General features: G+C 38.7%; 1 protein-coding gene across 50 annotated transcripts in view; it reads right to left on the bottom strand.

The window, feature by feature from the left end:
• Positions 1-22258, bottom strand: part of Clasp1 (cytoplasmic linker associated protein 1) — a 233682-nt gene that overhangs the window by 95515 nt on the left and 115909 nt on the right. For all 50 annotated transcript variants that reach the window (XM_063258869.1, XM_063258879.1, XM_063258886.1 and 47 more), the window contains exon 9: positions 1728-1880. In XM_063258869.1, coding sequence (XP_063114939.1) covers positions 1728-1880 — 153 coding nt within the window. The remainder of the gene's footprint in view (positions 1-1727; positions 1881-22258) is intronic.

Raw genomic sequence — 22258 nt, 5'->3', positions numbered from 1 at the left:
AACCTGACTGCTTTTCTAAAAGTATCTTAAAAGAGATCTATTTGGTGTTTGGGGTCCAATGGACATCCTAGACAGAAAAGGACTTTAAAGACAATTTTAGGTGGTGGCATAGCTCTTGACAAAGACTACTCACACTTCACTAACTATAAATGTACAACATCCATACACTCTAATGTGGTGCTATACGTCCTCGGATTTATTTCAGCATAAACACTGAAACCCACTGAGCAGGCAGGTTCTGAGCACTTCCTTCTTCTCCATCAGAACTGCACCCGCATTCACATATGTACCCACACATGGAAAGGACTCAAAGGCTAGCCATGTTCTCAAGGCCAAGGGATCTGACAAACTAGAGACACTCAGGGAGTCATGACTATGGTATTAAATACCACAAGAAAAAGGGTGAGCACAGGGCTAATGGGCAGATAGGGCCAGTATCTCTGCACAAGTGGCCCAGCAAAAATTCTCTGAAAGGGGGAACGAAAACGGGTTCTGATCATGCAGAAATTCTCTAAGCCTATTTGGGAAATGGTATTTCTTAAAGGCTGATCAAGGAAGGAAGGTTAGAAAGATTATCCAGTCATTAAAAGGAACAGTTCTGATGCATACTATAAGGTAGATGAAATACTGAAAATAGTCCCTTTAAAATGGTTAATTTTATGCTCAAAACAAAAAACAAACAAAAAAAAGTTTTTAAAAGTACACCCCAAAAGTGAGGAAGAACTGAGAAGAAAAACAGCCAACGTAAGAGGCAAAAAACAATGTTTTTGCTTGCTCTGCGGTAAAACACTGCCAGGAGCTCAGCTCTCAGCTGACAGAGGCACAGGTGGAAGAGCACCTGGCATCTTGCTGACTAGGCGATATGCCGATGTTCCAGGGCTAGCTTGGAATCTAGGGAAGAACCAGAATCTAAAATCTAAGGGAGACTATCAGGAGGCACTCCAGAGAATGGTAGTGCTCTGTGTAAACTTCACTCAGCTCATTTGCCTCCAGTGGTTTTTTGGCTTGCTAGATTCTCACCCACCTTCCCCCAGCCCTGAGCACTAACCAGCTCAAAAGCCCAGGGCCCATACTGAACACTGTTGTAAAAGCAGTGACCACACAACTATTTAACAGGTAAATAGGGAATCTGCATGCATGTTTAAAATCTGATAGTAAAATGAGAAATTTATATAACAGTAAGTCAGACTGACTAAACTGGAGATGAGACTTATACAAAATATCTTTGCAAATCAACTTTCAAAGCTTTGGACACCTAAATTACTATCATTTGTTGAATTTAATACCCATGCTGGTCTTGCAAGAAAACATGCTACTTACAAGAACAAAATATATTTTGAAGATGTGAAACAAACTGACATTTGGTATTCTCGGTCTTGATCAATAGATATTGGCTAAAAGGCTCTATGGTGGTTTCAGGCAGGCAAGATCAAGATGACGAAGTAACACCATCAGTGTGCAGTTTGACTCTTTGTTTCAGAGCTATGCTTTTCTCTGTGTTAGCTTCTTTCTCCTATATGCTCTGCTTCATCAAAATGTAGCAAAGTTCCACACAGTTCTCAGTCTTACATCCCACCTATTTATCAGCCTCAGTGGAGAATACCAACTCAATTAAAGACACCACGTACCAATATGCTATGTTCAGGGGCTAATTCACTTCTGAGGGACACTGTAGGCAGGTCCCACACAGACCTGGCTCCAGAATACCACACAGGGCTTGGGCTTACCTGAAGACTTGGACCCAAGAGTGGAAGATCCAAGCCGGCGGGTGGTCCCCATCCCAATCTTTCTCCGGGAGCTTGCTGGGGCCTTGGATGATGTGGAACTGGCAGAAGAAGGTCTGTTACCATCCACAGAGTCTTCATCATCAAAATTTTTATCTGAACAGTAAGCACAGAAGTTATTAGAGAGATAAACAGGAGGTACAAAGAAAACTTTTCTCACATATATATAAAATAACCACTGGACTTTGAGACAAACAGTTGGTCTGCTCTTTTAGAATCTGAGGCATCTGACCAGGGTCTGGAAGCCTCAGATCAAATCCATAATGCAGCTACAAATCATGCTTGCTCTTTCATATCTAAAATGTCCTCCCATTCAAATATTTCAAAAATATTTCTGACTGTGGTTTCATGCATTTTTAAATAATACCTGAGCCTATGTGTCATTTTATAATACCACTTGCTTCAAATATCATCTTTCCTTTGTGATCAAATATTTTTATAAACACCATTTTAAGGTACTTCATAATTAGAAAATGTCAAAACTGAAACACTCATTGTTAGATATCTGGCATGTTTCTGATAGCCAATCATTAGAAATAACCCTAAAATAATCACCTTTCTAAATGTATTTTATTTTTGTTTGAATTTCAAAGTTTTAAGAAAGCCAAGGATATAGCTTAGCAGCACAAACACCTGCCTGGCAAATGCAAGATCCTCAGTTCAATTCCTGGTACCAAATAAATAAGTAAGTTTTAAGAAAGAGACCACTGGAAGCAATACTCCTGAGTCAAAAGTATCTAATACTTACTGCCAAAGTTATCTACGAGGTAAATTTTTCCTGGAAATTCAGTGACCAATGTGCCACACCCTTACCACCACTGAGTTAAATTATCATGCTTAAACTCCAGCCAATTTAAATTCAATTTTAAATATAGTTTTGTTACATTTCTCCTTTAGTGAAATTGAACATTTTTTAAATAAACTCATTAACTTTTAAATTTTCTAAACAACAATGAATCCAATTAGTACATTATTCAAGATGCATTTAAAAGTTTCAAAAAGTACTTTTGAACTCATAATAATCAACAATTATAAATTATTATTAATTATTAGTGATATAAAATTAAAGCTATCATCCTGCTTATGTACCAAATTACAAGGTCTTATGTACCAAGTATGAGTCATTCTAGAGGCTAAATAAACCTAACATTATTAAAAAAAAAAAACAAAATTACATCTGTAGCAGGCAATATTAATAATTTCTAAAGAGGGGTTAGATCATTATTAACAGGTGAGAAATATTAACCTACAATGGATAACGAATAGCACTGTTTTTCTTGATCTGCTTGCTTCTTACCTATATTACCAAAAGCCTAATCTTGTGTTTATTCATGGTCCTGCTGGTCCCTACAGTTCACCAACAATGTATTTCAAATTATATTGCTTATTCAATATGGGAGGGAGAGGGAGACACATCCTTACAAACACATGTTTATGCAAAGTGCTTTAAAAAATTCCCAGATTGTTAAACACGCTTCAACATGCTTCATTTAACCTACACTTCAGTTTCTTGCTGGTACATGCGTGCAGTGTCCTACCAGCACAGTTCCGTGGGGATTCAGAAAGTGAATCATAAACTGCACAGCCCATTTACCTGGTCCTCCCCAATAGTAAAATTGAGATCCAGTGTAAAGGACAAGTATGAGAAAAAGGAGAGGTCACTCAGTTGAGCACGCCAGCATTAGCAATGACAAGATCTGATCTCAGTCTGTCTGCCTGTACTCTGAAGTGCTCCATGAGCACCTGAGCCTTGTATGCCACCATATTAACTAACCATAATCATTATTCTGCTTATCGCAGGAACAGTTTCAATCTGTTGGAAGAGTAAAAAACGAGTAAGGGGACACTACTGTACTTCACTCAAAAATTAATGTTAATTAGGCCTGGCTTAGTCCTCTAACATGCCACAGAAGCATGCCATTTAGAATTGTATTCAGTGACTAAAGAATTATTGTCAACAGACTAATTTTAACGGAATTTTTGAGATTTCTGTTTGCAGCAATGACAGCGCAGCAAGCAACAGACTTAAATGCTTCCAGTAAGTGTCTAGAAAATCAGCTATTGTGTGTGTGTGTATCACAGCTACTTTCAGATATTTGATAACAGGCACTGCAGAACTGCAACCCTGAAAGGAGATGTATAAACATGGCAATTTCTACAGCTGTCCAACTTTTCCCAAGCATAAGAGGAACCCAAGTTAAACTTGGTAACCTTCCAAGTTGAAAAAATGAAGAACAGGTTCAGGGAGGCAGAGACGGCCACATATGACAGAACATAGTTCTAGCAAAATACGAGTTTATACATTAAGAGAACTTAAAAAAATGTGCTAAGTTTGTAGACCTTACATATGTAAGTAAACTTTCACAAAGCAGAGCAAACAAAACAAAAACCAAAAACCAAAAAACAGCAATTTACAGTGTTTAAACAAAGTCTGCAGATGTTCAGGCTTCAATCAGCCACAGTGAAATGTTTTCAGTGAGGACAGGCCTTTCTAGGGTCAAGAGTACACTGAATGTGTTCTATCTGAGCTTAAAAGTCAGATCTCACAGGGACTGGACAGATCTGTACAGCAACAGAACTTGTCTAATATTAAGTGTATCAATCAAACAGGTTGATAAAAATAAATAAATAAAATCTTACCGTCTCACTGTAGGTTAATACTATCCAGTCTCTCTCTCTCTTTCTCTCTCTCTCTCTCTCTCTCTCTCACATACACACACACAACCATGCTTCCAGCCAGGAGGGGGAAGAGTAGGTACAAGAAAGATGGTTAGAAATGATAGTCCAACCCTTTCGAAATTGAATACATGAACCCGTGTCTCCAAGAAGGTAAAACACCAAACATCTATACACACAATGAAAATCATATTGAGGTACATTATCATCAAATTGCTCAAAACCAGTGAAAAGTAGCCACAGCAAAAAAAGAAGACACATCACAAACACAGAATGACAGGCTTCATCAGAAATCTTTCAAGCCAAAAGACAATGGAATGACATTTTTAAAAAATGAAAAAATGTATTAACCTAATAATAGTCTATATCCAGGAAAGTTACATTTTGAGAATAAAAGCAAAATAATAATTACTCAAAGAATTTGTTACAGCAGACCTAAGCTTCAAAAAAGTATAGGAAAATCTTTAAGCAAAAGAAAAATGATACTAATTGTAAACAAGGATTTACACAAAGAAATGAGCAGCAGAGATACTATGTGGATAAACACAAGACTTTTGTCTCATACTTTTTTTTTTTTTGGTACTAGAGATCGAATTCATGACCTCACTCTTGCCAGGCAGGTGCTTACGCCACTGAGCTAAATCTCTGGCTTTTGTCTCATACTTTATCTCCTTATATTTTCATTTCTCTAAAAATATAACTATTTAAAGCTAAAACAGAGCATGTAAATGTTGGCTTTTCATTTATTCTTATGTTCCAGCTAACTTGGTGGTCAGAGAAATCACAAACTGGATATTTATGTTACTATACTAGATGGAAGGAACTACAGGGGAGTTGGAGTGAAGAAAATAGGAGTTCTTCTGTTTCTGCCCTCAAAAAGACTACAGTTTTGGAAGCTTTCCCCAAGACTGGAGACATCACATTAATCAAACTCCACCAAGAAGGCAGACCACTCATAGCCCATATCTGAATGGAAATGACTATCAAGGAACAATGGAAGGAGAAATGGGCCATTGAGCAGCCAGTGTGAAGTGTAGGTCTCTTTATTTATCCTTTGGAAACAAATGTAACAAACATATTTATCTGATTTTCTAAGCAGATCAGAAGGAACTAATTATAGGGATGGTAAGAAGGGGAACACAGGAGTTAAGCAAAGTGATATTAATAAGCAGTGACAATCAAAAGCCTGATCACTAAATGTGCACCCACTTTGCCCAGGTCCATTTATTTGCCCATTAAAGAATGACCTATTCTGTGTAAGGGAATTTCTAGGTTAACTGAAACTAGGTACCTTTCTGATAATTCAGTCCCCTTTTAATTTGGTTTACTTTGGGAGTGTCTAAGAAAATCTGGGAAATGTAGTCTAATTCAAAGAGTAAGTTACCACACATTTTCAAATTTTAAAACCATAACCTCCATTGTGTTCATCCTCCATGGATGTGGAATCTCATGCTCCCAGATTCTAACATAGCTCAGTATGTCTCCATCATAGCAATGCATGTGGAACTTACTAGCTATATCATCCCTGTTTTCTTAGGCTTTTCAGCTAAGTAGATATACTTTAGTATATAACTTTTCTTTGTAGAGCAAGAAGGCAAAGACTGAAAATGTATAGTTTTAACTATGCAAGCCTATCCTATTACACTACTTTAAGTTTTATCACATAAAACTACAATAAATGTTATACACAGAAAAAAATTTGTAAAACATAAGTTCTCCCTGATTCTCCACCCCCCACTCCAATAATTCTGCCTTTAATCACCACCAGGAGGACTATCTTCCACCACCACTTCATTTATTTGATCATCAGGAAACAAAAATCTGCCATGAGCTCTTTAGAACCTTCAGTTCCTAGTCACCATCACTTCCTTTGATTGAAAAAAAAAATTTAAGTGCCAATACTTCTTATGTACAATTGTGACAAGATACCTAAAAATGACTCATCAAGTTTCTACACAATGACACTAGAATTTCTATCCAACCTGCAATCACCCCACTCTTGGCAATCCCATTAATTAAATTAGTGAAAGAAAAAAATAGTAGCCAAATAGCTTACCTCAAAGAACTAAAGATACAAAAGAAGTTTTAAAACCCAGCAGAGAGAATCCTTGGTAAAACAAAAAGGCAGATTACATGGAGGTCATGGAGGTAAAAAGGTATGGAGTTAAAAAGCAAACCGGCAGACTTGGGGAGCTGACTGAGTCTACTACTGTAGTCTGGACACTGAGGAGCGCCTGGAGAATGGGCTAGGGTTGGCCCAGGGGATCAGAACCAGCCGCTTCAGCAACTTCTGCTGTGTAAGATGCTCAAGTCCCTTCAGATGCCCCTCCAGAGACCAGCTGCCTCAGAATGGGACTTTAATCAAGACAGGCTGGGGAGAGAAACTACCGATAGGTTTCAGTATGGGGGGTGGCAAAGATGTCATCAGACTTCAAGCCTGAATGAACTTGGAATTACAAGGTCTAAGACATACCATTTATTTGGGAAATTTAAACATTTGTCTGTAAGTTCCCATGAAACATTCCAGAAACTAAAACTTACCTGCTCACTGCCAACTGCAGGAGGGCCAGTCCCTGCACCACAAGCCAAGCCTTCCAAGGGGGAGGCTCCTTCTCTGCTTCTCTCCGTAAGGGCACTTGGGAGAGGCTCATGATATTCCTGACAGGCGTTCAGATTCACCCACTCCTTGCTACTGAAATTCTCCTTCAAGGGAGAAAGCAGTGAGGCCCTCTAATAACTAGGATATAATTAGCATTCCTAAGAGGAGGATGCACAACGCCAAGATAATAAGTGCAAAGCTTGGCTGCTTTTCACAAATACCCCAAGATTCCTTCTTGCTTGATATTATACAGCTTCAGGCCTTTGCAAAGGCTGTTTCTGCCATTCGCAAGTCTTGTATTTTCTGCCCAGTGCATCCTTGTATGTTCTGGAAAACACAGCCTACTGTTGTTACTAGCTCCACTGAGATCCTGTCTGGCTCTTCCCATAAAGAACTGGCTGTGCCCTTTTCTGTACTACATGTTATACATGTACCGTTTACTCTATCTCATGCTGGAATTAGCAGTCCACAGATTTCTGCTATTTTTCTTCCCTGGGATAGAGATCACTTTATATTCTTAGTAGCTCTAACATCTAGAACATAGCCTGGATCAACACACAATAAGCATCCAAACATTTAGTTCTGTCAGTCTACATGAAAAAAAGCCAAATTTGTGCATAAGTGGAAACTTTTCTTCATATATCTCTCAGAGAAGTTCTTACTAACTCTTAAGAAGACACAGGTTTCTTCAGATATCTATTAACCTGCTTTCCACTACCATAATAAACTATGTGAGGCTGGGTACTTTTGTTAAGAAACAGGTCTATGCAGCTTTCCGTTTGCAAGGCTTCAAAGCCCACCGTCAGTGGCCTCAAACTGGTGACCACCTTAGCTGCATCTTAGCATGATAAATGGCATCAAGGTGAAAGTGTGTCTAAGTGACCATAAGGGGCCAGTCTATTTATAATAGCACTCTGGAGGGAACTATTCACTCAGAGAATCAAATTCAGCCCACTGACACCTCCCCCAAGGACCTAACTGTCTCACCATCTCTCACATCACTACACTGGGGACTGTTGCAGACTTCAACACACTCTAAACATCAACTTTATGCACACATTCACAAAACTACATTCTTTTGCCCACCAATAATGGTTAGTAAATATTTTTCTGTATTATTCTATCCATTTTAAAGGCTACTTTTGTTATACTGTTCACACGTAATATAATCAACTACCTATTAGCAGCTCCAGTTCATTATTTTTCTATTTTAATACTACCATAGCGAATATGCGTAATAGTAACAAGGACTAGGTAACTGTGTACCAGACCATGTTTGATTTTTCACATTCTCATAAAATTCTCCTGAAAATCGTAAGACTGATATACTATTGTCACTTCATTCTTTTTTTGGTCTTTTTTGTTTTTATCGGTACCAGGGATCGAATTCACGACTGCCTACTTGCAAGGCAGGCGCTTATGCCGCTGAGCTAAATCCCCAGACATAATGTGCCCCAAATGACACAGGTAACAGGAAGACAGATGAAGCCAGGATTCAAATTCAAGTGTGTTTAACTCAAGGTCCTATGGTGTGAGTCATAATATCAAATTACTACCGACCCAGAACACTATTCACAGATGGTGGTCGGTTAAGTATGTGCTTTTTATGTATTATTTTGTGTAATTCTAACAAATGTTTGGTTACTTAAGAAAACTGCTTACTTTTAAACAGGGAATCATTAGCATCTTTTATAAATATAGGCATACTTATAAAAATACAAAATCAAGACTACTATGATATCATGTTTGTGTCCAAGGTTCTTGGCTCATTACTTCAAAAATCCTTGCTATTTCCTGAGCATGTAGAATAACGCTGGAATGCTAGAGTCTCAGAAAGCACAGCCAGCCAATGAGCCTCCTCTGCCTACTCCCCTTTCTCCCCTCTTCTTCTTTTCTCTCTCTCTCCTTCTCCTGCCCTCATTCCACCTGCTCTTTGTGCTTCACAAGCCAGGCCACAGAAACTAGAATTTCTCTTTGCCAAGACAGATACTAGAAAGTAAAAATGTACTCCAATCTTCCTGTCTTTCTGTTTCAAATTGGTCATAAAGAAATTCTTCTACATACCTTGCCCGTCCGATCATTAAGAGCCTTGTTTCAGAAGGCATTTTGCTCTGAGGCCACGAGAAAGACGCACTATCCAGTGAGGCCAAAACGCATCTGAACATTTGGGCCTCCCTGAGCTTTGCCACTCAGCCTACTAGCACTAGACCACACCACTTCATCTTACCACATCTCCACACAGTTGCCCTTGCTTCAATCTTGACTGTATCTTAAAATCTCCATGAAAATTTCAAAAGACAGAATTTGGGGACCTTCTTGGATAGCAGACATGGGGAAGCTTGCAGAAAGATGAACAAGAACTCAAGGACATACAAGGAGGGTGGCAGACCTCCAAGTCTCTAGGGGAGAGAAGCTCCAGGCCTTGCCCTGTGTACCTCTTCATTTGGCTACATATTTGAACCTTTTACAATGTCCTTTGCAATAAGCCAGGAAATGTGAAGTATAATGTTTCTTTGAGTTCTATGAGCCATCTAACCTGAGGAGAGGGCCATGGGAACTCTGATGTATAGCTGGCCAGTTCAAAGTTCAGAGGCCCAGGCCCATGACTGGGACTGAAGCAGGACCTGTCCTGTGGACTGAGCCCTCAACTGTGGGAGACATGACATGGTCTCCAGGTAGTAAACATCCGAAGTGAACTGGATCAGGGAACATGAAACTGGCTGCTGCAGCACTGCTGAGCTGATGGGGAGAAATCACCACATGTTTTGTGGTAAGAAAAGTGTTGCACGCCAATTGCTGTAGTGTGAGAATAGAAGGAAAAACCACTTTGTTTTTCCTAAATACAATTAACAAACCAAATCCAGAAACATATAAACAGGATTTTCATGGCAAGGGAAATTTATCTCAGGAATGTAATGTTGGTTCAGTATATAACAATTAATTCAATATATCCCAAACATAATCAACACACTTTCTAAACACTGTATAACCACCATGCCAATATACAAAACCCTCTCATGTTAAAAACACAACAAACAGGGCTTAGAAGGGAACTACCTCAATTTAATAAAGATCATCAATAAAAAACATACCACCCAAACATTTCTCTTCCTGATTAGAAACAAGGCAAGATGTTCACTCTCTCTATTCAACATTGATTAGAGGTTCTAGGTAGGGCAACCAGATCAAAAAAAGAAAGAAAAGTCTGAGCTGGGTATGGTGGCACACACCTGTAACACCAATGTTCTGGGAAGCTGAGGCAAAAGGATCACAAGTTCAAACCCAGCCTAAGTAATTTAGCAAGACCTTATCTCAAAATGATTTTTTTAAAGGGGGTAGAGAGAGGAGGTAGCTGGGGATATGTAAAGGCCCTGGGCTCAACGGCCATTATCACCACTGCCACACCCCCCCCACCAAAAAGTGCACAGCCTAGATAAAACTAAAACTAACTCTATTTATAGATGACTTGATCTTGTAGGCAGAAAATGTTAAAGAATTCATTAGCAAATTAGAAGCAATGAGTTCACTCAAATTGAAGGATATAAAAACCAGTATTTACTATATATCAGCAATGAACAATACAAAAATGAAAATGAGAAAACAATTTAACAATGGCATCAAGAAAAATAAAATACTTAACAAAAACACAAGGGCGGTAAAACATGTACTCTAAAAACTATCCAACACTATTGAGAGTAATGAAAGATGACTTAATGGAAAATTATTCTATGTTCATAGATCAGAAGACAAAATATTTTCCTCATTATCTAAACTATTTCTTATCCATTTGGTACTTCTACCTTCTAATTTTAACTTAAGTCATAGGCAGTCTGAATAGAAAGGTATAAAAATACAAATCATGCTGTCCTAATTAATTATCTTAATAAAGGACTATTTTTCTTCAAAGTTTCTACATTTCTTCCTTTATCCAAATATGAGGATGGGATAAAGGTATCTCCCTCAGTCCAGTCAACATGTACCAATTATGCAAAGGACTAGTCCTCCTTCTATGTTTACAAAATTAAAAATGCTTTTGTAAGGCTACTGGGTATGTAAACATTTAGAGCTTCACTGGAAATGCTGGCATTTTTCACAGTGTAACAATGGAAGTGGCATAACAGGAGGAAAGTAGGGGCTAGCAGAGTACTTTTTTTTTTGTCTTTTTCGTTTTTATCGGTACCAGGGATCGAACTCACGACCGCCTGCTTGCAAGGCAGGTGCTTATGCCGCTGAGCTAAATCCCCAGCCCCCATAGTACTACTTTTGCTGGTTTTTTAAAAAAAGACAGTGTCTCACTATGTAGCCAGGCTGGCCTTGAATTCACAGTGATTCTCCTGCCTCAATCTCGTGAACACTGAGATTATACACATGTGCCAGTATGCCCAGCTCTACTTCTGCCTGTTGGCACCATTCATTTCTTTTCTTCCCCCAAAAAATAGAACCTAAAGTGTAACCAATATATACAGAGAGGAATCACTTTCCAACCTAGGAGCACGCTACCAGAAAGCTAGGCTGGCATGTTTATCTCAATAAGGACATCCTGGTACATTTGAAGAAGAAAGAAGCTGGAGCAGAGACAGGAAAGTCTGAAATTCACTTTGATTTTACTAATCCTCTAAAAAGGGAGCTGCAAAGGGGAGAATGTTGTATGTGTGTGGCAGGGGCAGGCAAGGAAATACCATCAGAAACCAGATAGGAATATGAAATCCCAGGAAAGAACTTGAAACAAACTTCCATCAACAGCTCCACAGGCAGGGTCTGAACGCCTGCTGCAGAGGGCAGACCAAGGCTCCCTCCCACTCTGGTAGAAAATGGTGACAATGAGCAGGCCCACTAGAGACTCTTGCTTCTCCACTAGCCACAGGGTTCATTCTGTCAGACCAAGAGAGAAGGAGCAGGAACTGAAATCAGGGTTATTTGTGTGAGTCCTCTTCTTCTAGATGACAAAGCTTCTTTGGGGCAGAAGATGTATCCTCACACTTTCAGGGATCCTGTTTTCATCATCTACATTGGGTTTAAATCATTTCACTCCTGACTCTACTACTGGCTGGCCATGCATTTTTAGTAACTTTAAAGATTCTCCACAGAAATATGACAGCAGTAAGAGTCTATAGTGAAGCTCATGAACTACAGCCCAATAAAGCTCGGCCTAGTACAAGAAGAGATTCTGAGGAAGAACTAATCATTGTAGTGAAGGAAAAATATATTTGTTTTAAAAATTTAGAAGTATTTCCTAGTAAACATATATAAGTAAAGGTATTACAGCTGGGGTCTATTTCCTCTAACAACTGATGTATCTGCTATTCCTTTGTTGCAATATTCATTCAAATCTGAGTAATTCCATGTCTTATCATTTGAAGTTGAAAGTTATATTATAATTGATAGTCTTCTATGGCTTTAAGAGGAATGAGACCTTCGGATAAATATACCACACATATTTAAAAAACAAGTTTACTAGCAGCTCACCATCCTTTATTGAGCTTATGCAAATATCTACCTGGAGTTTACACAGCTATACTTATTTGCATAATTACAAGAATATAATCACAGGGGCTGGGGATTTAGCTCAGTGGCATAAGCACCTGCCTTGCAAGCAGGCAGTTGTGAGTTCGATCCCCGGTACCGATAAAAAGGAAAAAGACAAAAAAGAATATAATCACATAAACCAAGGATAATATGTTTCAAAATCTGCAAATAGTTAGCTTTCTAATATTCTTTTAATTTCATTACTTACCAGAGCAAATCCAGCTGTAAATGATACTGGGTTTCTGACTGTTGTTTGTCTAGAAAACTATCTAGACATCGTGATGCAAGGTCATGTACAGAGACCACACAACTACAGGCTCAATCAAGAAAGCAAGAAAAGCTTCGGGAGGTATCGATTTGTGGAATGCTGCAGACAAGTGTAATTTAAGGGGAAGATGTATGTAAAGACAGTTACCCTGTGTAATGTACAGGATGTCATGAAAGAATTTTTGTAGATTATAGGCATATGAGTAAAATTACTTGATACCCCTCCACATACACTGACCTTATGCTTGACTTCTAGCTTACACAGGTCAAGTGAGTATGCCACACTCCATATCTCCATCTTCTGGCCAACCACTGGCCATGCACACTTAGCCTGACCTTTGACCTCTTACATTGTTCCCCAACTTCTAAGCCAATTCCCCATGCAATAAACACATTGTCTAATTTGTGTCAAAGAATTGCAAAATGTGAAAAATTCCATTCCTGATTAATAAACACTTGTGTCCCAAGCTCGCCTCTGTCTTGCCTGCCAAAAGTCAGCCTTATTGGGCGCCACCACCACCAGGCCAGGAACTTTCAACCACAAAGACATGGGGAGCTAGGGCTGTTGGGATCCATCACACTCTTTGCCAAGCTCAAAAATGTGCTCTTGTCCTAAAGGCTAGAATTCTTTTCCAATTGGTTGTAGACCCCTTTGAAGGCAGTGGGAGGGAAAGGGGGAAAATACAAGAGAAAATGGTGCTGGGCAGAGTGAGGAACAAAAAGAGAACAGTAAGATGAAAACATAATCCTTATGATCTAATTTAACAAGCAAAGCACTAATTTACTTAAACAAAGAATGGCCAAGCTAATCTGTAGAAGGAATAGGAGGCTAGCTACTTTTTTTTTTCTCTGCCTTTTTGAGACAGGGTCTTGCTATGCAGTTCTGGTTGGCCTTTGGCTCACTTTGTAGTGCAGGTTGGTCTCAAACTTACAACTATCCTCCATCTCCAAGAGGCTGCCTACCTGACTTATAAAAATTACCTTACTCGGTCTATTTATTGAAAATTTACATGAGGGTTTACTACTTGTGTACTTTGCTACACCCAGGAACACAGATGACCAAACTACGCTGTAACTGTCTAAGGGAACTTCCAGTACAAAGAGTACTGTGACATTTGTAAACACAAACCCGTGATATGGGCCATAAAAGAAAAAGAACAGTGTTCTATAATAAAAGAGGAAAAGGGCAGAGGGTAGTTAGAGACATTTTGAACAGAGTGGTCCAGTAAAGATCACAACACGCATAAGGGCTTCACCATAAATACAACCTCAGATGTACAGCCACAGATTAGGCAACTATCTCTGCCATGAGTAGGAGGGGAAGGGAAGGAAGGTAGGAGAAAAGCTGCAATTTGCTATGAACAAATGAAGCAAGCACACACCTCTGTCTGAGTAGCAGGATAGGCATCACTCACTTGACAGGAAGAGGTTGCTATACAGAGGTTACCTTCCCCTTTGGTAAAGGTGCCACACTGCCTCCCCGAGTCTCTAGTGTCATGCCACCAGCATTGCACAGAGCTTCCCACAGCTGAACCCAACTACAGATAACTGAACATAGTGAGCCACACTCAAACACACTTTTCATTTCTATACAAATAAACCCAAGTTAACTGAAGACTTCAAAGGGCCTTTGCCAATTAAAAAAATTTTTTTAGTAAATGCTTAAACATATGCAACTCTGATAATGGTATAAGAACAACCCATCTTTAACCATGTCAAAGAACTTTCCATCTGGTCTGCCTTTGGATATCTGAGTCCCAAGAGTTGGTGGATTCAGTGTTTTGCGCTGCTCTGTCCTGCATGTCAGACATGACATGATACAGAAGGCCGAGCACCACCAGTGACAGGGCTTGTCCGTTCCTGGCTCAATGGAGCTTGGCAAAGTTTCATGTTGTCCACTGTGGGCGTCCTGCCAGCAGACGTCTCCTGACCTCAAAGCTCTGCTTCTGCAGGCTGGATAAAGGTTTCGCATTTCTAGCTCATGGGTAAAATCAACGTGATAATGTGCAGCTGCACTGAGATTGGGGTGAACTCAAAACAATTGTTGGGAGTTCCACCTCCTCCACATAACCCTCCCATGGGGGCCACATGTGCGGTGGTCCAAGGTATACAGATCTCAAAAGGCTCTCCAGACTTCAAAATCAAAATATTTCTAGTTTAGACAAGTTACACTTCTCTTTGTCTAGTTGCATGTATAAAATGAGAGCTGTTTTACAGATCTTTCTGTATGTATGCAGAGGACAACTTTTAAAAGACTATGCTGTGCTAGGCACCGGGCTGGCTGCTGGTGACCAAGAGACCAAAGCATCACTAGTCCCTTCTCACAAAAGATGACCTCGCCTCAGTACCAGGAGTCTTGGGAAAGTGAATCTCCAGAGGATACAGAAGTCCAGTGCAGATCCATTTTCCGTTGTCAATGATATAATACCAACACTTGAGGGAGATGGAGGGGTAGGGGCAGGGGAGAAGAAAGGAAGGAAATGGTATCAAATTAAAGAGCTTTGGTGAAGCAAAAAGCAAGCAAACAACAAACTGAAGACACAACCTATAGAATGGGAAAACTTGTTGCCAGTTATACATCAAAGAACTAATATCTGGAATATATAAAGAACTCAAAAGCATTAAACCATCCAAAATAAAACACCCAAGCAAAAACTAGGCACATAAAATGAATAGACATTTCACAGAAGTACAAACAGCCAATAAATACATTTAAAAAATTTCTCAACATCTCTGGCCATTAGAGAAACCAAATTAAAACAACACTGAGATGCTGTCTTAGTACAGAAAAACTAACAATCATCAGGAAATATAATAACAAATGCTGGAGAGGCTGGAGGAGAAAAAAGAACCCTCCTACATTGTTGGTAGGAATGTAACTAAGTACAGCCATTATGGAAACCAGTGTGGAGAGTCCTCAAAAAACTACAACTAGAAATTTCATTTGACCCAGCTATTCTCCTGCCAGATATTTTCCTAAAAGAATAAAGACACCACACTATAATGATATATGTATAGCCATGTTTATAGCACCACAATTCACAATAAGTAAAATGTGGCTTATATGTCCATCACCAGATGAATGGATAAAGGAAGTGTGGTATTAATTGGTATTCATACACAAGGGTACTACTCTGCCAGAAAGAAGGATAAACGAATCATTTTTAGGAAAGCTGATATACCATGAAACCATAATGTTAAGTGAAATAAATCAAACACACAAGCTTAAATATCATGATTTCTCTTACACAAGAAACCCAAATACTAGGAAACTGGGGGGTAGATTTTTTCAAATGGAAAGGGGACCAAGAGATGAAAGGAGGGAAAAGGAAAGGGAATATGATTTTAAAAAATTAACATGTGTTATATACATTGTGTACTGGAGATACGTGCTAATAAAAAATAACCCAGATAAGATGTATTATGTCCATGTACCAACTGTCCATGAGGAATGCAATCATTATATACTGCACACATGTACTAATAAGAATCTAAGACTGAAAAAATAAAAAGAGATCTACTTTGCTGCATGGTTCTGATCCAGTATCAGAAGCCATACTTGAGATGGCTTTCTTGACAGGAGAGTTCTGTGGTAATGAAGGGCACCACCCTGCGAGACAGGAGCACTCATGTGGATGTCCTCTGGTCTTTCTCCCTCTTTTTATAAAGCCACTAGGATTCAATCACAGGGACTCCTACTGATCACTGTATCTAACCCTAACCAACTCCCACAGGCCTCGACTCTTAGCACCATAGTTGGATTAAGTTGCCTCTTACTACTTTGCAATAGGTATTAGGAGTAAATTTCAAAACAGGAACTTTGGGGACCCACTCAACCCACATCCAAACCAATGCAGGGAGGTAGCGCTAAGGAAGCCTGCACACAGTGACCTAAGCATGGACTGCATCCTGAGCATGCTGCAGAGCACAGTGCAGTGTATTCTAGTAAGTGGAACATGCATGAAGCCCTGGGGCAAAGGACAGAGAGCAGCTGATGGCCTGGTACTGGGCAGCAAAAACACACATGCAACACTGAATGAGGTCTGGTAATTCCAGATAGTAACTACAATGATGACAACCCCAAACGTCTTCATCACACTTATCCCTTACAAAAGTGCTCAAAATGTACAGTGAGGACCTTTAATTAGGCATATTCCAACTTGTATTTTTAATACTTGTATTTTTAATATTTCACAGAAAGAAAGGGAGGTTTAAGCAACATTAAGGGAAGAAAATAAAGTTTGATAACTAAAGTTTGATAAATAAAGTTTGAAAACTAAAAGTAGATTTCCAAGAGTCAACTAGAATTTTAACATCTTAGTCTCTGAAGTTCAGATTAACAGCAGTGTATCCTTTTGCCGACTAAACATTTTTTCTTCCTCTGACACCTTTTTTTTTAACCTTTGAACTTGCCTTAAAAGAGTAGTAATTCTTACTAAATATCAGAACCCAAATCTCAGACATCAGATCAACACCTTGCCCTCCTTTGGAAATGTCATTTCAATTACCACTGTATCCAACCTGACCCAATTCTTTCTGACAACCACTATGTAGGCATAAAAGCAAGTCAGCTGGAAAAACTCAGAGCCAAATTTACAAAAGGTTTCCTATCAGAATGTTCCTCATACTTGAAAGTGATGACACCAAGAGCTATTTGCACTTTGTGCAAATCTTCCTTCACATCATTCATCTCTGCTTTAATGACCTCATTCCCAGGAACTTTTAGCTAGTGGCACACAATTATATTTTGTCTTTTTATATATAAAAAGACAAAAGTAAAGTGATAATTTAAAATACACATCAATGGTCTAATAAACCGTAATTCTCTAATAACAGCCCCATTTTTACTCTAAGACCCACAAACAAAATCTTATGTTCCCCAGGAACTCTATACACAGTCTGCATGGATTTCTGTCTCTTTGTTTCAGTGACCAGGACAGTTTTGAGAAGTACTGGTTAGCTAGTCTGCAAACTATCCTTCAATTTGAGTTTGCCTGAGGTTTTTGTCGTGTGTGGACAGAGCTTATGGGTTTGGAGAAAACCATAGAGGTGATAATGCTACTCTCCTCACACCCTGTCAAGAGCACAACTGTCAACAACAAAGCTGTTTGTTGGTGCAGACCTTGGACCCTGGCTGGAGCAGTAGTTCTTAGACTTGCTCTTTGTCAAGGGACTAAATCCCCACTTTCACACCGCACTCTTCAGAAGGATATCACCATGGGCCCCACAAACACAGTGGCAGTCATGCTCCACAGAATGCTTATAAAAATGACCTGGAAAAATTCTGTATTAGAAATTTGTCTCCATTGTTCCATTTATATATTTATTCAATTTTCTTTACATTATTCAATTAATTTCTTTATATCAGTAAAGACTCATGAATATTTTACATTTTGGGTTAAATCCATGAGCACTTTATTTTGTTGCTTCAAGTATTTCAACATTGGCCAGTGGGAGCCCTTTCAATTAACTCCTAACTTATTAGACATATTACCATTGTATTTCCTTCACTTTTTGAGCTCTCCTTACTTTCTGGTTATGCTAGACGCACCAGGCCCACCTTGCATAGTCCCTGCTCCAGCTCTAGAGTTGGCCTGGAGGTGTTAGAGCTCAAGCTCTGGGAACTAACGTAGCAGTTTCTTTCAAGTGGCCCTCTCATACTTAAGACAGCACTCCACCATTTTAAACCTAAGTCAAATTTTTACTTCCTAAATGATCATCTAATACTGCCCCAGTGGACTGCATGCCTTTCTCACACAGGGCATTATTTATGTTCCAGGCTCAATATCCTATGCCCAAGCCATTCGCATGTTTCTAGCAGAAGTGATTATTTCCACTTTGCTCTGGAAGAAACCAAGGCTGAGAGACAAGACTGTCTGCCCTGTCACACACTATTCCTGAACAGGCCATAGTCCCACTGTCCATATATGTGCTCATTCATAAGCCCACTTACAATATGGTAGCCAGACCCGTAATTCCAAAACCCATCTTAGGGACTAATTATCATTGGGGGGGGGTGTTAAGGGAAATAATTTACACCAGTCTATAATGAGCTAAGAAAAATAAGAACAGAAATGGTAAACTTATTGTAAAGCCAAATTTATTTCACTTAAAGAACTATCCTTTATTCTGCAATTACTTATCTATTTTTTAATTGGTATTGTCTTAAGTTACTTGTCTCACTGCTGAGTCAAAATAACTGACACCTAAAATTAAAGAAGGAAATGGTTTATTTGGCTTACAGTTTACAGAGGTTGTTCATAGTTGGTTAGCTCCAAAGGAGGGTGGCATGGAAGAGGAGAAACAGTTCATGGCAAGCAGGCAGGTGAGAGCAAGCAAGAGACTTCAGCAGCTTCTTTCTGCTTTTACATTGTACCTAGCCTACCAGATAGATGCCAGGGTAGATGCCAAACCAATCAGGGAACTGATTTGGTAATCACAGCATCCCTAATCTTAGCGTTGCACTATGAATTAATCACACCCTCTAGACTAGACACCTCTGAAAAAGCCCCATTTACAACAGCATGAGGCTTTGGAGAACATTTAGACATACAAATTGTAACAGGGTTAATGCCCTTTATTTTATAAAATGGTGAAGACAGGTACATTGGGCTGCTCTGCTGTTTCTGTCTTTGGTAAAATTAAAGTTTTCTATCCTATAATCAGTATCTTTCATCCTACTAAATTTTTAAAATTTAACTCTCTACAAAGTAAATGATTATAATAAAATCTCAGCTTCTTTTTTTTTTTTTAAACTTTTTATTGATACCGGGGATTGAACTCACGACTCCCTGCTTGCAAGGCAGGTGCTTATGCCGCTGAGCTAAATCCCCAGCCCCCTCTTCCATTCCTTTTTTTTTTTTTTTTTTTTTCTTTTTAAATCTCAGCTTCTTAGTGTAGCATATAAGACTGTTATCCATCTTAACACTCTCTTCTCCAGGAATATACCAAAGGGCATCTGAAAACAAACTCATCCTTTCCCAGAATCCACCGCCCGAAATCTATTAGCTAAGTAACTGATAAGGAGCATCACATTTTCAAAGCATCTTTATCAAGTGCCAAGCTGTTTTACTGACATCTCTTTCAATTTTTCCTTTTCTAATTATATCCTACAGGTTACTGAAAATGGTATAATTTCAGAAGGAAAAAAGCAAACAAGAAGGTCTGATCAGAAACAGCAGGAAGGCAGGCAGCACTTTTGTGGCAGGATATCTTGCTAGAAAAGCTGTCCTTTAAAATCAAACAGGCTAGTCCTCTCCTGCCATTTAACCCCATTACAGAAAACCGAGAACCTTCAGACTGCTCCTCCTGAGGCTACTTTCTATGAGTATCATAAAACAAAAACAAAAAAATGAGCAGGAAAATGTTCTGAAAATACTAAAATATTCTATACACAGCAGGATGACTGGCATCATACTTTGCAGATTGTTAATAGTTCAATTAGCTAGTATGCCAGATGACAGATTGACAGATAATGCAAATGTATCACAGCTACAAAAAGTAGCCTTTAATTCTTGTTTCCTATCTACATAGGGCAAAAGTTACAAGGCTTCTAACCCTACATCTCAGCTAACAGTGACCAAGGAGATAGGCAAACTGAAAGGAAATACCAACCAAAAGGATCATCTGTAGCTTAAACTCATGCTGACAAGGCTTTCTTTACAGACTGTAACATAAAACAGCTGACTCTCATGTTACTTTGCTCTGTTGTTTAAAAACAACTTGAGATACAACAATTTAAGGTAAATATTTATAAGTAAGGAACTTCCAATCCACAAATGGAAATCCTTAAGAAAAGTCCCTTCAGAACAAGAATCATTTAAATGCCTATACAGGTACTGGTTTCCTACATCTGACTACCTTAAAAATGGAACATTACACTGAAGCATAAAAGGCGAGCTTTACTGTACAGTAGTGTATGTTAAATTCTCAATACAAAAATATAGTGGAAATATGGATCCTCCTACTATGGCTTTTTCAGTCAAACTTTCAACTTTGGTTGCAAATCAAATTCAGTTTAAGATGACAGATACACACTTGTAATGATCTTCCTCAATAAAAGCAAAAAGTAAAAGTACTGGAAATGTATGCCTATTTCCCACAGTAGGAGACAAAAAAGCACCTATTATTATGCACAATTTTATTCTGTATAATGCCTGCTTCAGTAGAAGGTTTTAGAAAAATCCTTCAGAAAAAATAAATTAATAAGTGTGTTAGAAAAGCCATCCCCTTAGGACATCAAGACAACACACAGGCTGTTTTTGGTCCCATCCACTACCTTCTTCCTTAAACATAAACTTGGTTCTCCGAGGGTCTTTCAAAATCACTTCAATGCAGCCCAAATCTGAGTAAAACTTCCACTGGAAAGACTGACGGCTAATCAGTAAGGCTGTTTGTGAACAGTAATTCTTGTGTTTTCCTGTCCACTTTTGCAATTTATAGATTCCTCCTTTGAAAGGGAGGAAAAATATAAAGAATGAGTCTTAAGACAGAGCCAGCATCCCTGCACAGCTATCGTTTATACTTTCCTTCTGCATGCTATTGGTGGTAAAACTCATAAATTTCCAGCCTGTACATTTATTTCTAGGACACTATAAGCTTATTTAAAAATGTCTTACAATTGCAGATTTATTTTTATAACCCACATACTATGAACATAAAAAGAGCAGAAAAAATTAAAATTATACAAAATACAAGGATGAAAAGACACCCTATCTCTGCTTTGTGTCCCTCTTTATTCTCTCCCACTTTTGAAGGTTAATGGTAGTATTCAGATATCTGTAAGTTGTCTAATGTTTTCTCTGCCCAAATATAATTAACCTTAAGCAATTACCTTAAGTTTTAGCCACAATCATCAATTACCAAAGCATTTATAAAATATTTCAAGTATTTCATTCACTTCCGAGTCAAGCAGCAATAATTACAAACACTTCAGAATACAGAAGAATAGCCTACCTCTCCCAGTAGTCATGACTGTCAGTGATGTGGGTACCAGATAAAAACACTGCTCTGAGGGCTGTACCTTCCAGAAGCAACTTAGACTCTCTGCCAGCCCACAGCCTCTTCAGGGAGAGTCAATAGCAATAACAACCACCAACCTATTCCAAAATAAAAGCCTAGACTAAGTGTAACACTGATTTTTAAAAAGGGCCAGGGAAGTGAACCTTTTCTATCTGACTTGTGTAAGAAAACCTTCTTAAATATTATTATTAAATATTTTAACCAACTATCTGATTTTTCCCTTAAAAAATAAATATCCATAACATATCTGAAGTCATAAAAGCAATCTTGTTTCCAGATAGGAAATAAAATAGGCTGCTCACTGCTGCTTATGCTACTTAAACTGGTATTAGAAACAGTCTCTTCCAGGTTATTTCAGGTGGACTTCTTAACAGAACTCTATACA

This window comes from Cavia porcellus, unplaced genomic scaffold (genome assembly GCF_034190915.1).
Source record: "Cavia porcellus strain 051 isolate PalLab524CR breed Dunkin Hartley unplaced genomic scaffold, mCavPor4.1 scaffold_12, whole genome shotgun sequence".
Taxonomy (NCBI): domain Eukaryota; kingdom Metazoa; phylum Chordata; class Mammalia; order Rodentia; family Caviidae; genus Cavia; species Cavia porcellus.
The sequence above is the reverse complement of the archived record's forward strand: the minus strand, read 5'-3'. Positions and strand labels throughout refer to the sequence as shown.